We start from the raw sequence: 18,356 nt of genomic DNA on the forward strand, positions 1-18,356 counted from the left end.
ATGCAATATTTGCATTGAAAAGCCCCCCTCCACCGCAAACTTATACAACTTTACAATTAAAACCGACGTTTTGACAATTGTTGACTAAATACAGAAAAAGAAATAGCTGCACTACACTACATGTGGTTTCACACCCATGAACAACAAGCAGGCAGAGTAGTGTGCAAACTGTATGAACGGCGACACATAAAGGCACAAATAAGAAATGTATATTTAAAAAAATTACACAAAAAAACATGTAACAAGAGCTGTCTCCATCGGAAGACATATGCCCCCGAAAAACGCTTTTTCGTACACGCAGATTTCGAAACCTAAACGCGGACCCTAAGTTCAAGGTCAAGGCCAAAGGGGTCAACATTTTTGTGCGTATTGAAAGACCTTGTCCATATACACATGCATGCCAAAAATGAAGGTTACATTTTTCGAAACCTAAACGCAAAAGTGTGACGGACAGACGGACGGACAGACGGACGAACAGTCCGATCACTATATGCCCTCCTTCGGGGGCATACAAACAACTCACATTTAAAATGACTTGTACACTGTATGATGTAGAATATACATGGATGCTTGTTTAAGGGGGGGGGGAATAATAAAAACAAAATGACCCGGTAAAACAAACATGTGTTTGTGGAATTGGATTTGTCTCTTTGGAACTTACCGGTATGTGAGTGTTAAAGAGGCCTTTTCACGTTTGGTAAATTGATAAAAATTTAAAAAAGTTATCTCAGATTCGCAAATTTTTAGTTATGATATTTGTGAGGAAACAGTAATACTGAACATTTAACATGATCTGCAATATCCATTATATGAATCTTTTGACGATTTAAAAACCTGAAAAGTATAAAGCGTTGCAACGCGAAACGATTGAATAATTTGGAGAGTTCTATTGTTGTCGTTATATTTTGTGATACTACGAGGATTGCTTATATAAAGTTTAAAATACATCACTCATTGCATGAGCAAGGATGGCCGAGTGGTCTAAATGATTGACTTTTACTCCAGGAGTCAGTGGTTCGAGATCAGTGGAGAGTTACTTTTTTTTCCTTTTTTTAATTGTATTCTTGTTTGTTTTTTTAATGAAGATTTTTAGATCTCATGTTTACATTTATCAATATAAAGCATTTAATGACAAACTTTAATACATGCCAAAATCTGTGAAAAGGCCCTTTAACAATTGGTTTGGCGAATGAAGTCGGTCTTACACGAATTTATATTGCTATGCACACATTTTTGCATGTCATATTCCGATGGAGAAAATAAATTAAGATTCTCGGCGAAAGTGGCATATTACTATCGAATTAACGACGGACATCATATATGAATTAAATTGCATGTTCCCATACATGATGGAGCGTAGGTCTTTGATACATATTTATTAATAACGTACTCAGTAAATGTATGTCACGGAAACAAGTGTTTCGAAATCGGAGATCAGTCCACTCACAAAGAAACAAATAATCGAATAAAAATGGAAAAAACAACAAATGACAATGGATAAATTAAGAGATTAAATCATGAAAGTAGTGAGGGTTTATCGGTTATGATTGCCAATGTGGTTAATTATCTTCCTTACTGAATAATATCAATTTGAAGGCATTGGAAAAGGTGAACTAACTGTGCAACTGCCATCTCAAAAGTTTTGCATGTTTCTGAAACGCTTTCGACGCAATCTGAAATGTCGCGAATGACATAGACAATAGGTTGTCTGTATGTGTGTGTGTGGGGGGAGGGGGGGGCGGAAGTAACAACGTATCATAATCCTCCTTGCCACAACTTCTGTAATTTTGATAGTGCAGTTTTGTGGCATTTGCAGTCCGATTGGCGCACTTGTACGCGCTTCACAACTCCGGCGCATTTGAGTTTGTTGGTGATCACCATACCGGCCAGATCCCTAGTGTTGTAAACGGTTTATAGCACGGCGACGCAACACAATGCAATATATTTGAGTACAAACTTAATCGCAGGAATTACTGAAGCCGTTCAGAACTCGTCCTAATGTTCTCGAAATTCATTTGTTGATTATTTTGGAGAGCTGTGGCACACACCGATAGTCACATAATTATTCCTCAGGCACGAAAGGATTTTGTAAACTTCGAAATACTCAAATACTCACGCGAACTAGTGTCACGCTAGTATAATGATACTTCGATAACGTATGACACTTCGATTCCAGAGAAAAACAACAAACACGTCTGAGAGGTGAGTTTAATAGTATTTTTTTTAAATTAAGTCCTAGAGATTAGTTTTTTATATAAGAGACATGGTCGAGATAATAAATGGTGTATCCTTCTGTATTTTGAAGAAAGAATTTCACGGAAGAATTCCTTCGAAAATAATCTTGAACTGGATGATCAGTGAACATTAACAAAAATGACAAAGTATTGCAAGAAATTGATTGCTATTCCAGCATGTATTGTAATCAAACTAATCATTGTGCTTCAAATACTGAAATTTTGATTGTAGTCCATGAAATATAAACGAAGATATGCATAATTCCCGATTCCCGATTAAGACACTTCGAATAACGGAGATTTTCAATAAATTGGGCGCTCTGATATCCGAGTTTTATCTAATACTTAAAATGCGTGTATTAATATTATGACTATGCGTTCCAAAGTGTTTGCTATTCCAGCATGTAGATTAATAATGTGCTTCAAATGCTGAAATTTTTAAAATTCAATGAAATATGAATGAAGGTATTCAATTTCCACTAGCTTGTATGCATGATGTTGATGTTGTTGATACTTTGATTCCCGAGAACCGTTAACGGACACGTCGGATAGCGGGGATCAAAAAAAAATGGGCACTCAGATATGTTGTAGACCGGCGAGAGTACCGGTGAAGTACCAGGGAAGCAGACATCGAGAGGAATGTATATAAGCTTAAACTTAACAATCAATTCAAGATAAATTGAAACTTCACGCTAAAATGATAAGATTTTAATCCCAAATATGTCGTGTCTTAATTGAATTTGCGATGAAAATCAATATCATAATAATATTCCTAAGGGGTTAAACAACTTAAGCAAAGGTTGATTGTTTTTCAATTTACACCAGTACAGAAAGTATTGCCTGCTTACTATATCAGTATTCCGCAGCGAATGTTGCATGTCGGGTTCAGTTAAAAGAGTGTGTACTTATTCTGGTAAAAAGTGTCCAATAATCGGGAACAGAAGAGCGATGTCTTAAAACATAAGAATTTTATCAAATACGTTAGTTATCTACACATTTAATATCTTGTAACATACATAGATACATATTGATCTTCATTTCTAATAGTAAGCACGTTCCTGATTTTTTTTATTTTGTTGAAATACATGTATCTACTAATCATCATATTCATGCTGATTTTCGAATGGAATTGTATCGTGTTCGTCATATAATCATCCGTTCTCGTCATATAATCATCCAGATATTATCGAAGTGCCATCCGTAATCGAAGTATCCGCATGAGCCCCGTGTAGTGTTGTTGGCCTTTACGTTATACATTGGGTGTTTTTGTGTACGTCTGATTTTACACCAACACAACCCATCCACATTTAGTCAAAAAGCACAGCTATTATTAGTTATTATATCCAATCATTGACAAATTCGTATGATCAATATGCCTGTAGTTTTAACTTTACTTCTCTTAATGTACAGATACACTCTCGTTAATCTGAATCCTAATCTAACGATAGATATCATAGTATCCTAATCTAACGATAGGTATCATAGTATCATAATCTAACGATAGGTATCATAGTCTCATAATCTAACGATAGGTATCATAGTATCCTAATCTAACGATAGATATCATAGTATCCTAATCTAACGATAGGTATCATAGTATCGAAGAACTGTTTATTTCTCTTCACTCTGAATGCATTTCGACTTTACTTTTTCTAATGGCACGCACACAAAATGAAATACAAACTAACACGAAACAGAAAATACAGTTATACATAATAGTAATAATTTTTCAAGTTGCACTTGCTCGTCGTCTGAATTATTAAAATTAAACAGGAAATGCGAACAAAACGGCGCCATCTGAACACTATCGCGCTTCTAATCCGGACTGTAGGGGGCGCCCTAACCAGAGTTAGGCGGCATGCACTGACAGCGGTTATTCTTCAGCAAAACTGGCTTCCAGACGCCGAAACACTTGGTGCTGGCGCAAGGATGCGGCCTGAAATCAGTGCACAAGTATAACAAAACATAGTCGCCATCAAATACATTATTATTATTGTTATTACAATGATGATGATGATGATGATGATGATGATGATGATGATGATGATGATGATGATGATGATGATGATGATGATGATGATGATGATGATGACGATAGTAGTAGTAGTAGTAATAGAAGTAGTAGTAGTAGTAGGAGGAGGAGGAGGAGGAGGAGGAGAAGAAGAAGGAGGAGGAGGAGGAGGAGGAGTTAACAGATGATAATTTATTGCAATTTCACATGTTTGTTTGACTTGCTTATAGTTACATGTAAAAAATTGTGTGTATGCAACAGGTCTTGCAGACAGTTTTAAATACATAAAAAAACTTTGCAAAAATACACAAGCACTCGAAAAGCAAAGAAAAAATCACACACCCTACCACAAATTATCTGTACGCAATTCTTAGGTACACACGAGTTTTAACTCACATTGGTTTCGTCGTCGTCGTGGTTTCCGTTGTTGTCGTCGTTGACATAGTGGTAGTGGTCGTCGTCGGCTCGGTCGTAGTGGTGCTCGTCGTCGTCGTCGTCGGTGTCGTCTCATCGATCACCTCGGTGTCGACGCCGTCAGTGCCCGTGCCGTCTAGGATGCCGGGTACCGCAATGAGGTCGATGTCAGAGTCCTCCTTTTCTTTTCCCTTGAGGATGAGGTCGGAGCCCACGAGCTGCTCGAACAGCTTGTCCAGGTCGATCTCGCCCGTCACTTCCGTCTTCAGCGTGCACCTGTCGAACGCAATGGAATGCTATACAACGTGGATCATGTAATCTATTTCAAAAACGCTCAGTACGTGTAATATATAATATGACAAATAGCCTTAACATGGCGGTCATAATCGCGCAACCTAAGGATGGTAAAAGTTAATCGAACACGTTTTGAACACTTTTTGTGCCTTGAAAAACTGTCTAGTTCATTGAGATTTACCCATAAGGCTATCGCCAACCAGAAAATTTGTAAGTTCGGTAACGGTGGATAGTGCGAGATAAAGGAGATATTTACGAGACGACCTTGGTTTTAAGAACCTGTTGTAAGCCATCTCGATTTAACGTATCATGGAAAGCAAATTTGTAAGTTATGGTAGAGTCAGGGATCGAACCTGCGACCCATGAACAGTCTATTGAACATTTTTCTAAAACAACAAATGTTTCTGACGCGCGTTGCTAGGTGACTGGCACATACTTGCACGTGGTCGTACTGAAGTACGACGGCTCGGGACACGAGACGGTGTTCCGGTTTGGGCAGATACAGTCGCACTCGGAGTCGTCCCAGATCTGCGCGCCGCTGCATGTGCCCATCAGCGCTTGACGCTCCGGGCGACACACACAACGGCACTTCCGGTCCTCGTAACTGAAAGTATATTTTTGTTTTAAATTTTTACCGATTTCGTACCGGTGTCAACTCAATACTAATATGTTTTCCATTTGTTAATTTCTTATTACTTGTAAACTTAGTTGCCCAAACTATCATTTTGAGGTCGAATCCACATTTGACACCATGGTATATCAGTCCCGATCCGTTTAAATGGGACTCCATACATTGGTTATGCAGGGGTTTAAAGAATGTATCTAAAGTTGGGGCATTCGTGCGGATTGGCTTGGCACTGCGTGTCACCGTGACTTAGCGCATGCGCACTAGGTATAGGATGGAAACGCATGACACGTGTACACTTACACCTGGTACTTGTGGCACTCATGTGACTTGGTCTTGCACTGGGCATCACACTGCGTGTGTTCTATCACCGTGACGACGCGCGTGCCCATAAACTGGAACCGGTGAGCCCCTGGGTACGGCAACCGGGTGTCGAACACCTTGGGGTAGAACAAGAGAGAAGGTCCAATAAGTACTTAACACGTGTAAAGTCTTGCGTCAAGAAAACTGAGGTCAAATTGTACACTTGTATCACTTTTTGCACTATTCAGAAATATGAGTAAGTCTAAAATAATGATTGACTAATATGTAAGATGAAATCAGAGTCGGTATAATGGTGTGGGTAATTGTAAAGTGATCTCACTCTAAGATACTTCTCTTGTGTCGCCGTCGGTTCGCAAGAAAACACGTCGCTCGTGCAGCATCCTCCGCACCGTTTGACACGTGTGCACGTGGGGAACACGGTGATATCCGGGTCCTGGTGGCGCGGAATGGCAATCGTCATCTCACGGGGGTTGCACGCATCAAACAGGGCTATCTCAGCAGCGGCTAAGGTAGAGAGCATTACGACGTAAGTAACGTATGTTTTGTCTACAGCCACACATTTATCTCGTTTACCGTATATATTTATATATTTAAAAATACTATTAGTATTAGCTTGGTACTGCCTGTGTCTAAGTATTGTCGTCTTGATAATTGTTTTGAAGGGGCTATGGTAGTGTCCGTTGTGCCGCGATGACGATGAAGGTGGTTGTTGTAGTATTTGTTGTGTACATCGTTAGTGTTTTGTCTACGTTTGGTTTATAGTACTGCTGAATGGCAGACATGAATCGTCAACATAAAGTAACTGGTCAACGTCACGCTGAAAAAAATCACATTCAAGGAACCGCTATATTGAAACTCAAAACTGAATAGAGAATATTTGTGAATAGAGAATACAAGTTTTTGCCCGATCGTTGTAAACTATATCAGGGAGGCTTATAATTAAAGATAAGTGATGCTTGCCGAGCCGTTCTTTTATTCGTGCCGAGCCCGATACTCCCAGAAGAAGAAGAAAAACGTGCGGATTCACGTAAGCAATGTCTTTGACAACTAAAGATGTGTTTATGTAACCATGGCGACCTACCTCCTGTAACCACCATCTTGCCGTTCGCTTCGCCCTTCTCCACTGTCGCGTTAAGCACTGAAAAAAACATGGGCGACTATCTATACCATCATCTACCTTAAAATGGATAAGTCATTTTATGTTTAAATAAGTTTATACATATCTTTGTGGTTAGTTGTTGTCGTTCATAACCAAACATAACAACTAACCACAAAGATATGTATAAGTGTTAACGGCATTAAAGAACCAGTCGATCGATTAATAGGTCGGTTGGTGTATGTTCAAGTGCCCGTTTCCATCCCCTCATTATTTTTTAGTGTTTAGTGTGTTGTTGTTTTTTTTCGCAATTACAACCAAACATAATGTTTTCGACATGATACTTTCATGTTTAATGTATTATAGCCTTTTAACGTTTGTAAACGAAGCGAATCAAGCAAATATTGTATAGAAAAATATTAACCAAGTTCGACAACGTTTTATCGAAAACATCGTATGAATCCACATTATATATTCCGTCGTCAATGACTCAATAAAGAAATAAGTCTTATTTTGACGCCGTGAAAACGCAGAAGGACTTAAAGCATTGTATCACAGACTCAGTCAAGAAGCATTGCGTATTTTAGTGAACGTGTGTTCATTCACAGGCTCAGTCAAGGGGCATGGTGTTTTTCAGTGAACGTGTGTTCATTCACAGGCTCAGTCAAGAAGCATGGCGTTTTTCAGTGAACGTGTGTTCATTCACAGGCTCAGTCAATAAGCATGGCGTTTTTCAGTGGACGTTGGTTCATTCACATGCTCAGGTAAGAAGCATGGCGTTTTTCAGTGAACGTGGGTTCATTACAGGCTTAGTCAAGAAGCATGGCGTTTTCAGTGAACGCAGGTTCCATCGCAAACTCAGTCAAGGGGCATGGCGTATTTGATTGAAGGTGGGTTGCAACGATGAAGCGAACAATAGTATGAACTATAGTGCACCGTTCTCGGAAAATGGGCTAAATTTATGTGCGTAAAGTGTTTCCCATATTAGCATGTGTGGTATGCACAGGCAAATCAGGGACGACACATTTAGCTCTCACATCATTTTTCGTTTAAAGAAAGTATCTTTTAAAAAAAAAATACACTCTTTGCGGAAATTGTAGTCCCTGATTAGCCCATTGGGAGTACACAGACTAGTCTGGGACGACACTTCATGCACGAACATAAAGGCCCTCTCTTAACCGATTGCGAAATTTCTGATTAATATCAACAATCACTGAACATAACGGCAAAAACGTATCGTTATTTATTACACAAGATACGCGCTTCCGGACAAAACTGAAGGACTTCCGGTAAACGCGAACTTACTCGCTTTGCAGTCATCGGAGTTCATGAACTGACACAGGAAGTCCTCTGGGTTCGAGTTCTTCACCCTGGACAGCTCTAACTGGAAGTCCTCGTCAGGCTGAAACCAAACTACAGATTTACAAAGGCTATTAAAACGGTCGGTTATTGGACAACGAAGTCTTAAAATTCCTTACCTTAAGGACATAGTTTATATAAGAAGACGTTATAATTTTACATGTATGTTTGTTTTGAGTTTTTTTTCCGGTTTAATATGTTTACAAAAATACCCGGTACACCATCGTGCGTATTATATGTGTTCCTGAAAGGTTTCTACGTTTCATTTTTGGTATGTAAAGAATGATTTACTGTGAATGATTTTTAAACATAAAACCACGCTTGTATGTTACAAAATAAAGCATATACACTTTTAAAGAAAAGCATTTCATTCCCCAACCAAACATTTTCAGGAACCATATTCCATTAAAATATGCTAAGGACTGTCAACGATTGTGTCACTTATTTAAAACCAACATTCCTTAAATTTCCTTGAAACTATATTTTTAGTGCAAACAAGAAACGAAACGTCTTAGCGCAACTTTCGTTAAATAAAGCGGCTGACATTATTGGGATGTGGTCCGAATGTACGGATATTGGACCCCTGATTTGCCAATATTCTATTGATAAAGCTGACCTCCGTATCAATGCTTAATGTATAATGTTCTTAGAAACATGTCCAATAAATTCCATAATAGTGTCGACTTTGTGACAACCGTTGGTTTTTGGGATGATGAATGCCAATGGGAGCATGTTTAAAAACGAACGTCTCGTCCCAAACGGCCAGTTGAATGATGTCTCATTGATTTGTTTGGCCAGCCGAAATGTAGCCAAGTCATCCAAAGTTCAAGCGGCTTGCATGGCAGGAAATTTACATTCATATTGAATGTATATCCTATCATCGACCGACTGTCATACATGTCCACCGAGTTCAAATACATGTCTTCACGTTATACAACCCGGTCTTTCGTGCGTTCGTTAATTTACAGCATTAAATCATCGTACACGTTTAAAACGTATGAAGAAAGAGGAAAGAGCATCTACCATTTCAATTTAAAATACACATGCAGTATTTTCCACTAGATTGAAATCAGAACTCTGCACATTAAGGGATAACGATATTGTCTTTTGGAAGTACATGGAAATCCAAAGAGTTTCCAAAATAATATGAAATCAATAAATCACAGACATGTTGATACATATTCGCCTGTATATGGTTAATAATAAAATAAAACGTTCATAAAACGTACATAAAGTTCTGTACAATTAGTTCGAAGCAATTATGTAAGGTGTTGAATATGAACTATACTTGAACCCTCGCCTGCGCAAACACTCTTGTGGTTGCTTCTTGATTAGACAGATTCTGTCCACGAGGTAATATGCCAAAGCGTGGCCTAATGGGTTTCTACAGTTATATGGCCATAATTGGAACTCCCGTGAGACATGCGTACGTAATAAACAACACTCATTCGATATGAAGTATATTTCTGTATAGCTACAGTTACAATTTTGTCAAGCGTCAAGCGAGCGCACGTGTTAATCGGCGTATATCTCGTACTTTGGATTAACGTTATGCTACGTTTCCACTGTCGTACGATCTGACGAGAGCTCCTCTGTTCGCCAAAAGTAACTGATCGTGGTATTTCTCTGACATTTTATGACTAGATCCGCGCCCTTACGTTATGACAGGTTACTTTGCGTTCGATTGCGATCTGTTGACAACCTGGTACGGTCTAATCTCCAATTAAGATACGATAACATACGGTGTTTCGAATGGGAGTGTGTCGAAATATTTCACGATTGTGTCTCGATTTGACAAAACGCCATTATTTGCGTCCCCGCATTAGTACGTTGTTATACGAAGTAATACATTTCCGTGCGTTTATCAAGAATCCGCATTGTTACGACACGATACTACAGTGCATGCGATGCCTTTCACCATAATGGCATTCAATCAACCTTATTCACGATGAGGACCGCGACTTAATCCGAATGATATAAATACATCCAGATTGTTTCTCGAGTTAATTCCTTCCTTAAGATCGCAACAGATCTTCCTTGCCTAAAATCGACTGCCATCACCACGATGCTTACGAGTTGATAAGACTTGTTGCGCCTTGATTCGTTTACAATTACGATTACGATTTGATACGATGACCCCGATCAACAATTTACCACAGTTGTTCGTGTTGATCGTATTTTTGAACCGTATATAAAATTCCACGATTAACGCGACTTATACGATTGACTTCACGATCTGCTAATGCGCGATACGATTTAATACGATAACCACGATATGTTCACGATAAAGACGACGTTATTAATCGTTGGGACAATCAAGATGATTGGGGACGCAGCATTACTTTATTTCTAGAAACTCAATTAAGTGATCTGTATCGTCTAATGTTTTGCAAATAGCTCTTATTGTATTTGCAAAAACATATTATCTTGGGTAAGTCACATCTTCGAATTGATAAACCCTTTTTCTTCGAGGACCAAACCATAGTTGTTATCGATAACGTTTACTTTTGAGGGGCTATAAAAGACCAATTATTGTTCGTGTCACAAAATTATCTTTAAAAATAATTAATTATCCGAAAATATAACCAAATTAAGTTGCGGGTCAAGGATTTTTGGTAGGAGCGGGGCCGTAATCTTTGATCAGTTTTAAGCTCTTTATCTTGTATGACAATATTAAAAGTTTGTGTATGAGATATAAAAAAAACCTGCAACATTCGTTAAACTGTGAATCACTTTATCAGAAGCGTTCATTGACTTGTAGAATACGCACCGTGGTGAAGGTTGAACTGTCCTTTGGAACGTTGTGGTAAATTGTATGGTAATTAAGACATAACTCTATTCAAAATGATAGTTTAAACTGAAAGACAGTACAAATGAATCATACTATTTTGAGGTATATACCATTCCGTCACAACAAATTTAATTGTGAATCATTATGATGACAATTTTATGACTTTTCCGGGTACGGTGACAGTTTTTATTGTGTGTTTTAGTGTCCGACTTTATAAACGAACTGTTGACACAAGCACGCCCAAAGTAAGTATCTGCATATTTTCAAGAATCTTGGCATTATAATTGTTATATTCGTTATTCCCATCAAGGGCTATTGAACGGTGAGTGCTTAACAACATGGAAAGTATATGTATTAACATATTTAAATATACATAATTAGAATACCGTATTATAGACTAATATCAATAAACTTTATGCCATTGATTAACAGTTACATAGTTCTTAGTTAAAAAATTTGCAAAAACTATATGAAATGATGTTTCGTTAGTATTAACGACTTTTACAGATGTTCACCGTGTTTTCCAATCTTCGGGCACTTTTCCAACAAATGTTATAGCAAGAGTATATTATTTTACCTCAGAATATGTACAATATTCGGGTTGTCGATATAATACTACCAGACGTTTGAAATTTTGGCACTATATTCTTTATGTAGAAGTGGAAAATAATTGATCTACAAATAGTTAACGCTTGGGTTCTCACATTCGATAACCTTCGTTGTTATTTTTCTCCAAACAATTTATTTCTAAACCTTTTATGAGCATTGCTTTAATTACTTGTGAAATATTTTTGATAAGCAAAGAACTGTAAAAAATATTATAAGGATATACCAAAGCTAGTGTTTTAAATATATATTGATGTTTCTTTATTATATGGGATGAACAGCATTCGCAATAGTGAATATGCATATATGAATATCATGTCAACCTTTTTTGCAATACCAATACAATATGCACACATTTTCAAATGCTATAATTTCATTAGTATAATGAATAAGTATTCATCAACAATATAAAAGCCACTTTGATTATTCAACAAACACATCGCCATATTGAATATATTCCTGTAAATGAACAAGAGTATTATGCTTTATGAAATCCCATCGGTAAATAAAACAAAGTCAAATACCTACCTCGAAACATTGAACGAGTGTCAGCGCCAACGCAATCGCCGCTAATTTCAAAATCATATTTGTTAAATTAATGTTTGTTTCGTAATCACCTAGAATAAATATTTTCAATAGTAGACAACTGAAATCACAATTTGAAAATTTCTTATAAATATGATAATGTAATTACAAGAAGTTCATATCAACTTAAACTATCAACGTCAGATTCCGTTTCGCTTATATCTATGAGATTGCGCCAAGTTCTCGCGAGGTTTTATAGCTTTTTCCCACAGCGCTGTATACGCAGACGCCTTATCAATGTTTTCTGGGTCTATTGCGAAGATCGGAGACAACAGGGCGAAGAAAACATCATGAGTTTGTTTCTCCTCGTGCAATCGGGTCATGGTGGCGATATACATTATGTATGTGCATCTTATCCCGAAAACGTGCCATCAATATTTCAGAAAGATGAATGTATAATAACAAGTTGTCTGCGATTTTCCGATAATCAGCTCACTCTAATCGAAAACAACGATGATTTCTAAATATCGTGAATTTAAATATGTACGTGCACTTTATTGTTTGAAACCTGCTTATGCAATGAACAAAATTGCAAAATACATGTAAATAGCAACACATTGAAAGACATGAACATACTGAGGTATACACCCTTGAAAGAGCGTGCACATGTTTCCGTATCTTTATGTAATATTATTGTATCCCTTGTAAGCTCATTTTAACCCATTTATGCCTAGCGTCCTGAAAAAAGGACATTGCAAACAGCGTAGACCCAGATGAGACGCCGCATAATGCGGCGTCTCATCTGGGTCTGCGCTCTTTGATAAAAAGAATTTCTGTAAGAAAAATTCTAAAAATAGAAATAAATATACCAGACATCCCTAATTTTGGAAATAACTTGATCCAATTTAGAAGGATGGGAAAGTCCACTGGGCATAAATGGGTTGAATCTTGCCTGTCGGTCTTATATTCTCGCTAAAAGATGATATCCCAATATTTATCTTTTATTACTATGCAATCGTTTACGTTTGTTTCAAAAGTATAGATACTTTATGATTTTTTTCTTGAAGCTGCGCTCACGTTCGAATGTTGTATTACATAGAATATTTTACAAAGTGTGAACTTTACAAACCAAGTTTGAAAACATTTCATTCCAGACAGCACACAAAAGGTGATTATCTTTTCATCTTTAATTTGTTGTATTGTGTTAAGTTTCGATAAAGCTAATTGTGTATGAAGCTTTAAAGACGTCTTGCTATGTGCTACATAATGGAATGCCTAAATTACCATGTTAAGTGTTGCTCTACACTGGTTTAATGTGTGACCAGCATCATGCGAATATGAGTCTTATGTCAATGCGACCAGCCTAGCTCCAGCAACCTGCCCGCATATAAAAACCCGAAACTTTGTTTAAATGTATAACAGGCAGAGGGGTTCCTGACCAGACTCGGTGATTGCAAATGCTGGTCTGGAGCTACGCAGGCCCAATATGGTATAAACCCCATTTTTGCATGACGCATGTCAGAAATGCAATGCGTACATGAAGTACATGACTTGGTGAATATTTTAACTTATAAAAGGCGTTAAGTGATCTACGCTAACCATAGACTTTGGCATGTGTAGCTCAGTTGTTAACCCTTTGCATGCTGGGAAATTTGTCGTCTGCTAAAATGTCTTCTGCTGAATTTCTAAAATAGCATTTTCTTATATATATTTTTCAAAGAATACTATCAGAATAGCAAACAGTTTGGATCCTGATGAGACGCCACGTTCTGTGGCGTCTCATCTGGATCCAAACTGTTTGCAAAGGCCTTCAAAATTCGGTTCCCGCACTGAAAGGGTTAACATCATGTTTTATGAGTTATTCACTTCACATATCTGTATGAATTCACTGATACTACTTGAAAATGATTGGCAAACTGTAAGCTGCTTTTCAAGTACCTACTTACAACAAGATGTGCATTTAGTCAAGTGTTGTTTTGCTGAAAGCGTTAATTCGCCTAAAATACTTCACAAACCGGCATCGCGTCAGATGCCGTGCATGTATAATGCCGTTTAAGGGGCCTTTTCACAGATTTTGGCATGTATTGAAGTTTGCCATTAAATGCTTTATATTGATAAATGTAAACATTAGATCTAAAAAGCTGTTGTAAAAACACACAAGAAAACAATTAAAGAAAGAAAAAAAGTGACCCTCAACTGTGCTCGAACCACTCACCCCTGGAATAAAAGTCCATCGCTTTGACAACTCGGCCATCCGTGCTTACACAGTGAGTGATGTATGTTATACTTAATATATGCAATCCTCGTAGTATCACAAAATAAAAAGAAAAAAACATAACTCTCCAAACTATTCAATCGTTTCGCATTGCAACGCTTTATTATTGTCAGTTTTTTTAATCGTCAAAAGATGCATATTATGGATAGTTTAGAGCATGATAAATGTTCAGTATTACTGTTTCCTCACAAATATCATAACTACAACAAAAATTTGCCATTCTGATTTTTTTTTAATTATGTCAATTTACCAAAACGTGTAAAGGCCCCTGTAAGTGGGTGTAGTCGAATTCATACCATGCGGACTTAATATCTTAAGTAAATTACGCGTGAGAATTAAAGTTTAAATTGTTGACATTGTGCATATGTTATTTAATCATACACCATAGTTGACTAACTGTATTTTTTGTCTTCTGCGAATAATGGTATTATCAGTTGCAAAACAACAATTCCCGGGGCATCAGACAAATACCCTGTATACCGCTGGTGTGTTTCAGATGTCTACCGTCTTAAAAGATAACGCTCCCTTTGAACACCAGAAATCGCTCAAACGTGTGTTTTTACAACTAACAGGTGCTTATTTCTTACTACGTCAAATTCAAGAATACCTTTAAACATGTATGATGTTATGAAGATACAGCAATGTTAAAGAGCGATCACTTTCCGATACCGGCTGATATTAATGTTAAAGAGCGATCACTTTCCGATACCGGCTGATATATTTAATGTATTTGGCAAGCAACACAAACGCATTGAAAACAGCGTTCTGCTCCAGAAAACAAACTGATTGGTTCAAACAAATCTGGTGCATGTTGTTGTTATTGTTTGTTTTCTTTGTAACATCAGGAAAGCTCAGAAAATTGACGCATAATTATCCGGCAAAATGTTGTTGTTTGTTGAGGCATGAGTCTGACAGATAGTCTTTTTTAACTGTTTGCTAAAAACAAAGAGGAAAACACATTAAATCGAGACGGCGAACGAATGGTTTGAATAATACAACTGAGATGCTTTTGAGTTTAAGTATTTTACGTATTTGCAAAATGTTTAAAAATATTCCACAAATCACACACCGTTCAATCGCCTCCAGCGACGTTCGTGGATCATGCGACGGCTGAGATAGTGTATACAAGTCGTCGGAAAGCCGAGTGTAAGTATTTCCATATTTATGTTTATATTTTACTTATTGGATTGAGCAGGTTTAAGTGTATTGTTTGAGAGCCTAAGTAAGAAGGGATTTGTGAACGTAATTCCTACCTTCCTAGTTGCTTACTTTTCAAGAAATAAGTTAGAATGTGGTCAAAAATCAAACAAAATTGGACACTCTTTCAGTAAAACTATAATTTCACAGGATTTAGACCAAAGATAAATATGACAAATATTTTATTGACATATTTAATAATTTTTCTTCGGTTATTCCAAATAACAATATCCCACATGAACTAACAATATTTTTATCAACATTTAAATTCGAGTTGGTTTTGAAAAACGCCCCATGCTTACGGCCGTGACTAATTATTCGATGGTCACGATAACGGCTACGAAAATAAAATTATGATAATGTATTCGGCTGAGACAATGGACAATGGCATGATGAGATGTTGACATTACTTCTTGACAATATTCGATAAAACTGTCAGATATTTTAGTCACAAAAACAGTTTTAAGAATTTCATCCGTATTTTGAAATAAAATGGGTTGGGTGAGTCGATTTTTTTTTAAATAATTCATACTTTGACATTATTGAAACAAGTTATGTACACGCAATATGTCTCCACATCGTGTAGAGTACAGATGACTCTCATTATGCCGAAGTCAGATATATCAAGCTAATGGAAATTTTGAAAATAAAAGTTCATTTCCTTTTCAGTTTTGAGATACAAGGTTTTTCTTAATTGAAACGCATGAATGCATTTACAAACTTAAAGACAGCTTCATGCAATTTGAAATATTGCAGGAATATCCTACTGGAGTGCTTTCAGCATCATTTTTCACCTGTATTTTTTTATAACTAGTCAAAAGTATACATCTTATAAATTGGGTTACTCGAATATCTCTTATCTCGAAATAATTTGTACGGTTAATGAACTTCGACATTTCGAGATTCCACTGTACTTCGAAGGAGGTTGTCAAATGTGTGTGACATGCGTTTCCTTCTATCATTTTCATAAATAGCCATGATTATGTCAATACTCTTACTACGAACTAACTTTTGATCCATATCGGTTGCGGTTTTCTTTCAATGTAGTTCTATTTAGAATTTAAGGACCATGGGTTATGCATATGAGACTTGTCGTGGTATGATTGAAAATATTTGAAACTGTATAGAACTCACACATTCAAATAAATTAACAAGTCAAACGTTTAATTATCACACAGAAGTCTGCTTTCAAACAAAGTACAAATCTCTCGTATGATATCTCTAGTTGTATGATATACTGCTTAAGCTATTAAAAAATACAACACATGATATATAACAGGTTCACTATTAACTGATATTGGACCTCTTTCTACTATTGCATTGCTACAGCTGAAATGTTTACGGGTAATATAACCAATTTAGTTGAATACCACAACTCACTGTGCCTAAATTACATAGAATATGAACTTGGCAATACAACTGGGGCATTTAGTTATTGGACATTGACAATACAACTGGGGCATTTAGTTATCGGACAAAGGCATATCCGAACATATTTCCGGATAACGGAGAAATTTGTGTCACCGGTGACAATAAAGTTGGTATATTTAGAGAGCAAAATCTAATTAAAAAAATGAAAATAAACATTCCAGTTAAAAGTGTTTCGTTTATACCACACACATCATGCACTGATAAGGAAAACACACAGATCAGTTTAGAAACGTACCTTTTAGAAATAGAAATGGAGCGCATTGAAGATGAGGACGACGACAATGAGGACTTTTCTAGACTAATTGAATATAATCGCCCAATTGGTGTAAAAAAGGTACCATATGACATTTTTGTCAGAAATGACATTTTAGTATATTTCATTATGACTTTGAATACATGTAAGCTACATTCTGTACAGATATCTAAGCTGCAGCTCTTTAAAGAATGACTTTGTAAAAAGGTACCAAGTGAAATTTACAATTTATTTGTGCACAAAGGTACCATATGAAATATGGTACCTTATTGCACCAAAGGCGTTTTGGAAATTTTAATAAATATCAGTGCAAAAAGGAACCATATGACACATGGTACCTTCTTGCAGACATGACATGAATGTGTTCACTTTTTTAAATCAATGTGTTTAGTTGGTACCTTTTAGCACAACTATGAATACACTATACAGACACAGATAAGAATCAATAGGTTTATTTTGTACCTTTTTGCTCAACAATGAATACACTATCCAGACACTGAAAACACTATCAAACTATCCTGTTATCCTGTCTTGTTATAAGCAGATGATAATTAATTATGATGGTGGAGTGTTTGTACCTTCTTGGTAATGCGGATACTTGGATAAAGGATGACACTTCGATAACATAGAAAAACAAAAGCCACACGCGAAATATCAGTTCCTCTTTTTTTTTTAATTAAGATCCTTAATTTAAGTTTTTTTTAGACACGGTACATGGTGGAGTTGATAAATAGTATATCCTTTTGTATTATGAAGGAAGAATTTCAAGGAAGAATGGTAGGTTTTAGCCAAAATATGAGAACATTTCATCGGAAAACAGCCAAAATATGAGAACATTTCATCGGAAAACAGCCTCAACTGGAAGATCAGTACCTATTTCAACAAAATAAACACACTTTGACATTTTGCAATACAGTGTTT

The 18,356-nt window shown here is 36.7% G+C and overlaps 1 protein-coding gene across 2 annotated transcripts; it reads right to left on the reverse strand.

Moving 5' to 3' along the window:
* Nucleotides 1-3,185: 3,185 nt before the first annotated feature.
* LOC127876556 (uncharacterized) lies at nt 3,186-17,923 on the reverse strand. Of its 2 annotated transcripts, none has more exons than XM_052421880.1 (8): nt 17,898-17,923; nt 8,304-8,400; nt 6,984-7,040; nt 6,222-6,406; nt 5,882-6,018; nt 5,390-5,557; nt 4,642-4,935; nt 3,186-4,170 (listed from the first exon to the last, which is right to left on the reverse strand). In XM_052421880.1, the coding sequence occupies exons 2-8, from the start codon at nt 8,326-8,328 to the stop codon at nt 4,074-4,076; spliced, it is 963 nt and encodes a 320-aa protein (XP_052277840.1). In that variant the 5' UTR covers nt 8,329-8,400; nt 17,898-17,923; the 3' UTR covers nt 3,186-4,073. The 2 variants fall into 2 exon arrangements, with proteins under 2 accessions (XP_052277840.1, XP_052277839.1); XM_052421879.1 differs by lacking the exon at nt 17,898-17,923 and adding an exon at nt 12,283-12,522.
* Nucleotides 17,924-18,356: the final 433 nt, after the last annotated feature.

Source organism: Dreissena polymorpha, chromosome 4 (assembly GCF_020536995.1).
Source record: "Dreissena polymorpha isolate Duluth1 chromosome 4, UMN_Dpol_1.0, whole genome shotgun sequence".
NCBI lineage: Eukaryota > Metazoa > Mollusca > Bivalvia > Myida > Dreissenidae > Dreissena > Dreissena polymorpha.

Coding starts and splice junctions, on each gene's coding strand:
- LOC127876556 (XM_052421879.1), bottom strand. CDS start 12,339: ATGATTTTGAAATTAGCGGCGATTGCGTTGGCGCTGACACTCGTTCAA. Junction 8,401..12,282: donor CACTCGTTCAATGTTTCGAG/GTAGGTATTTGA, acceptor GTTTGGTTTCAG/CCTGACGAGGACTTCCAGTT. Junction 6,407..6,983: donor CAAGATGGTGGTTACAGGAG/GTAGGTCGCCAT, acceptor TCTCTACCTTAG/CCGCTGCTGAGATAGCCCTG.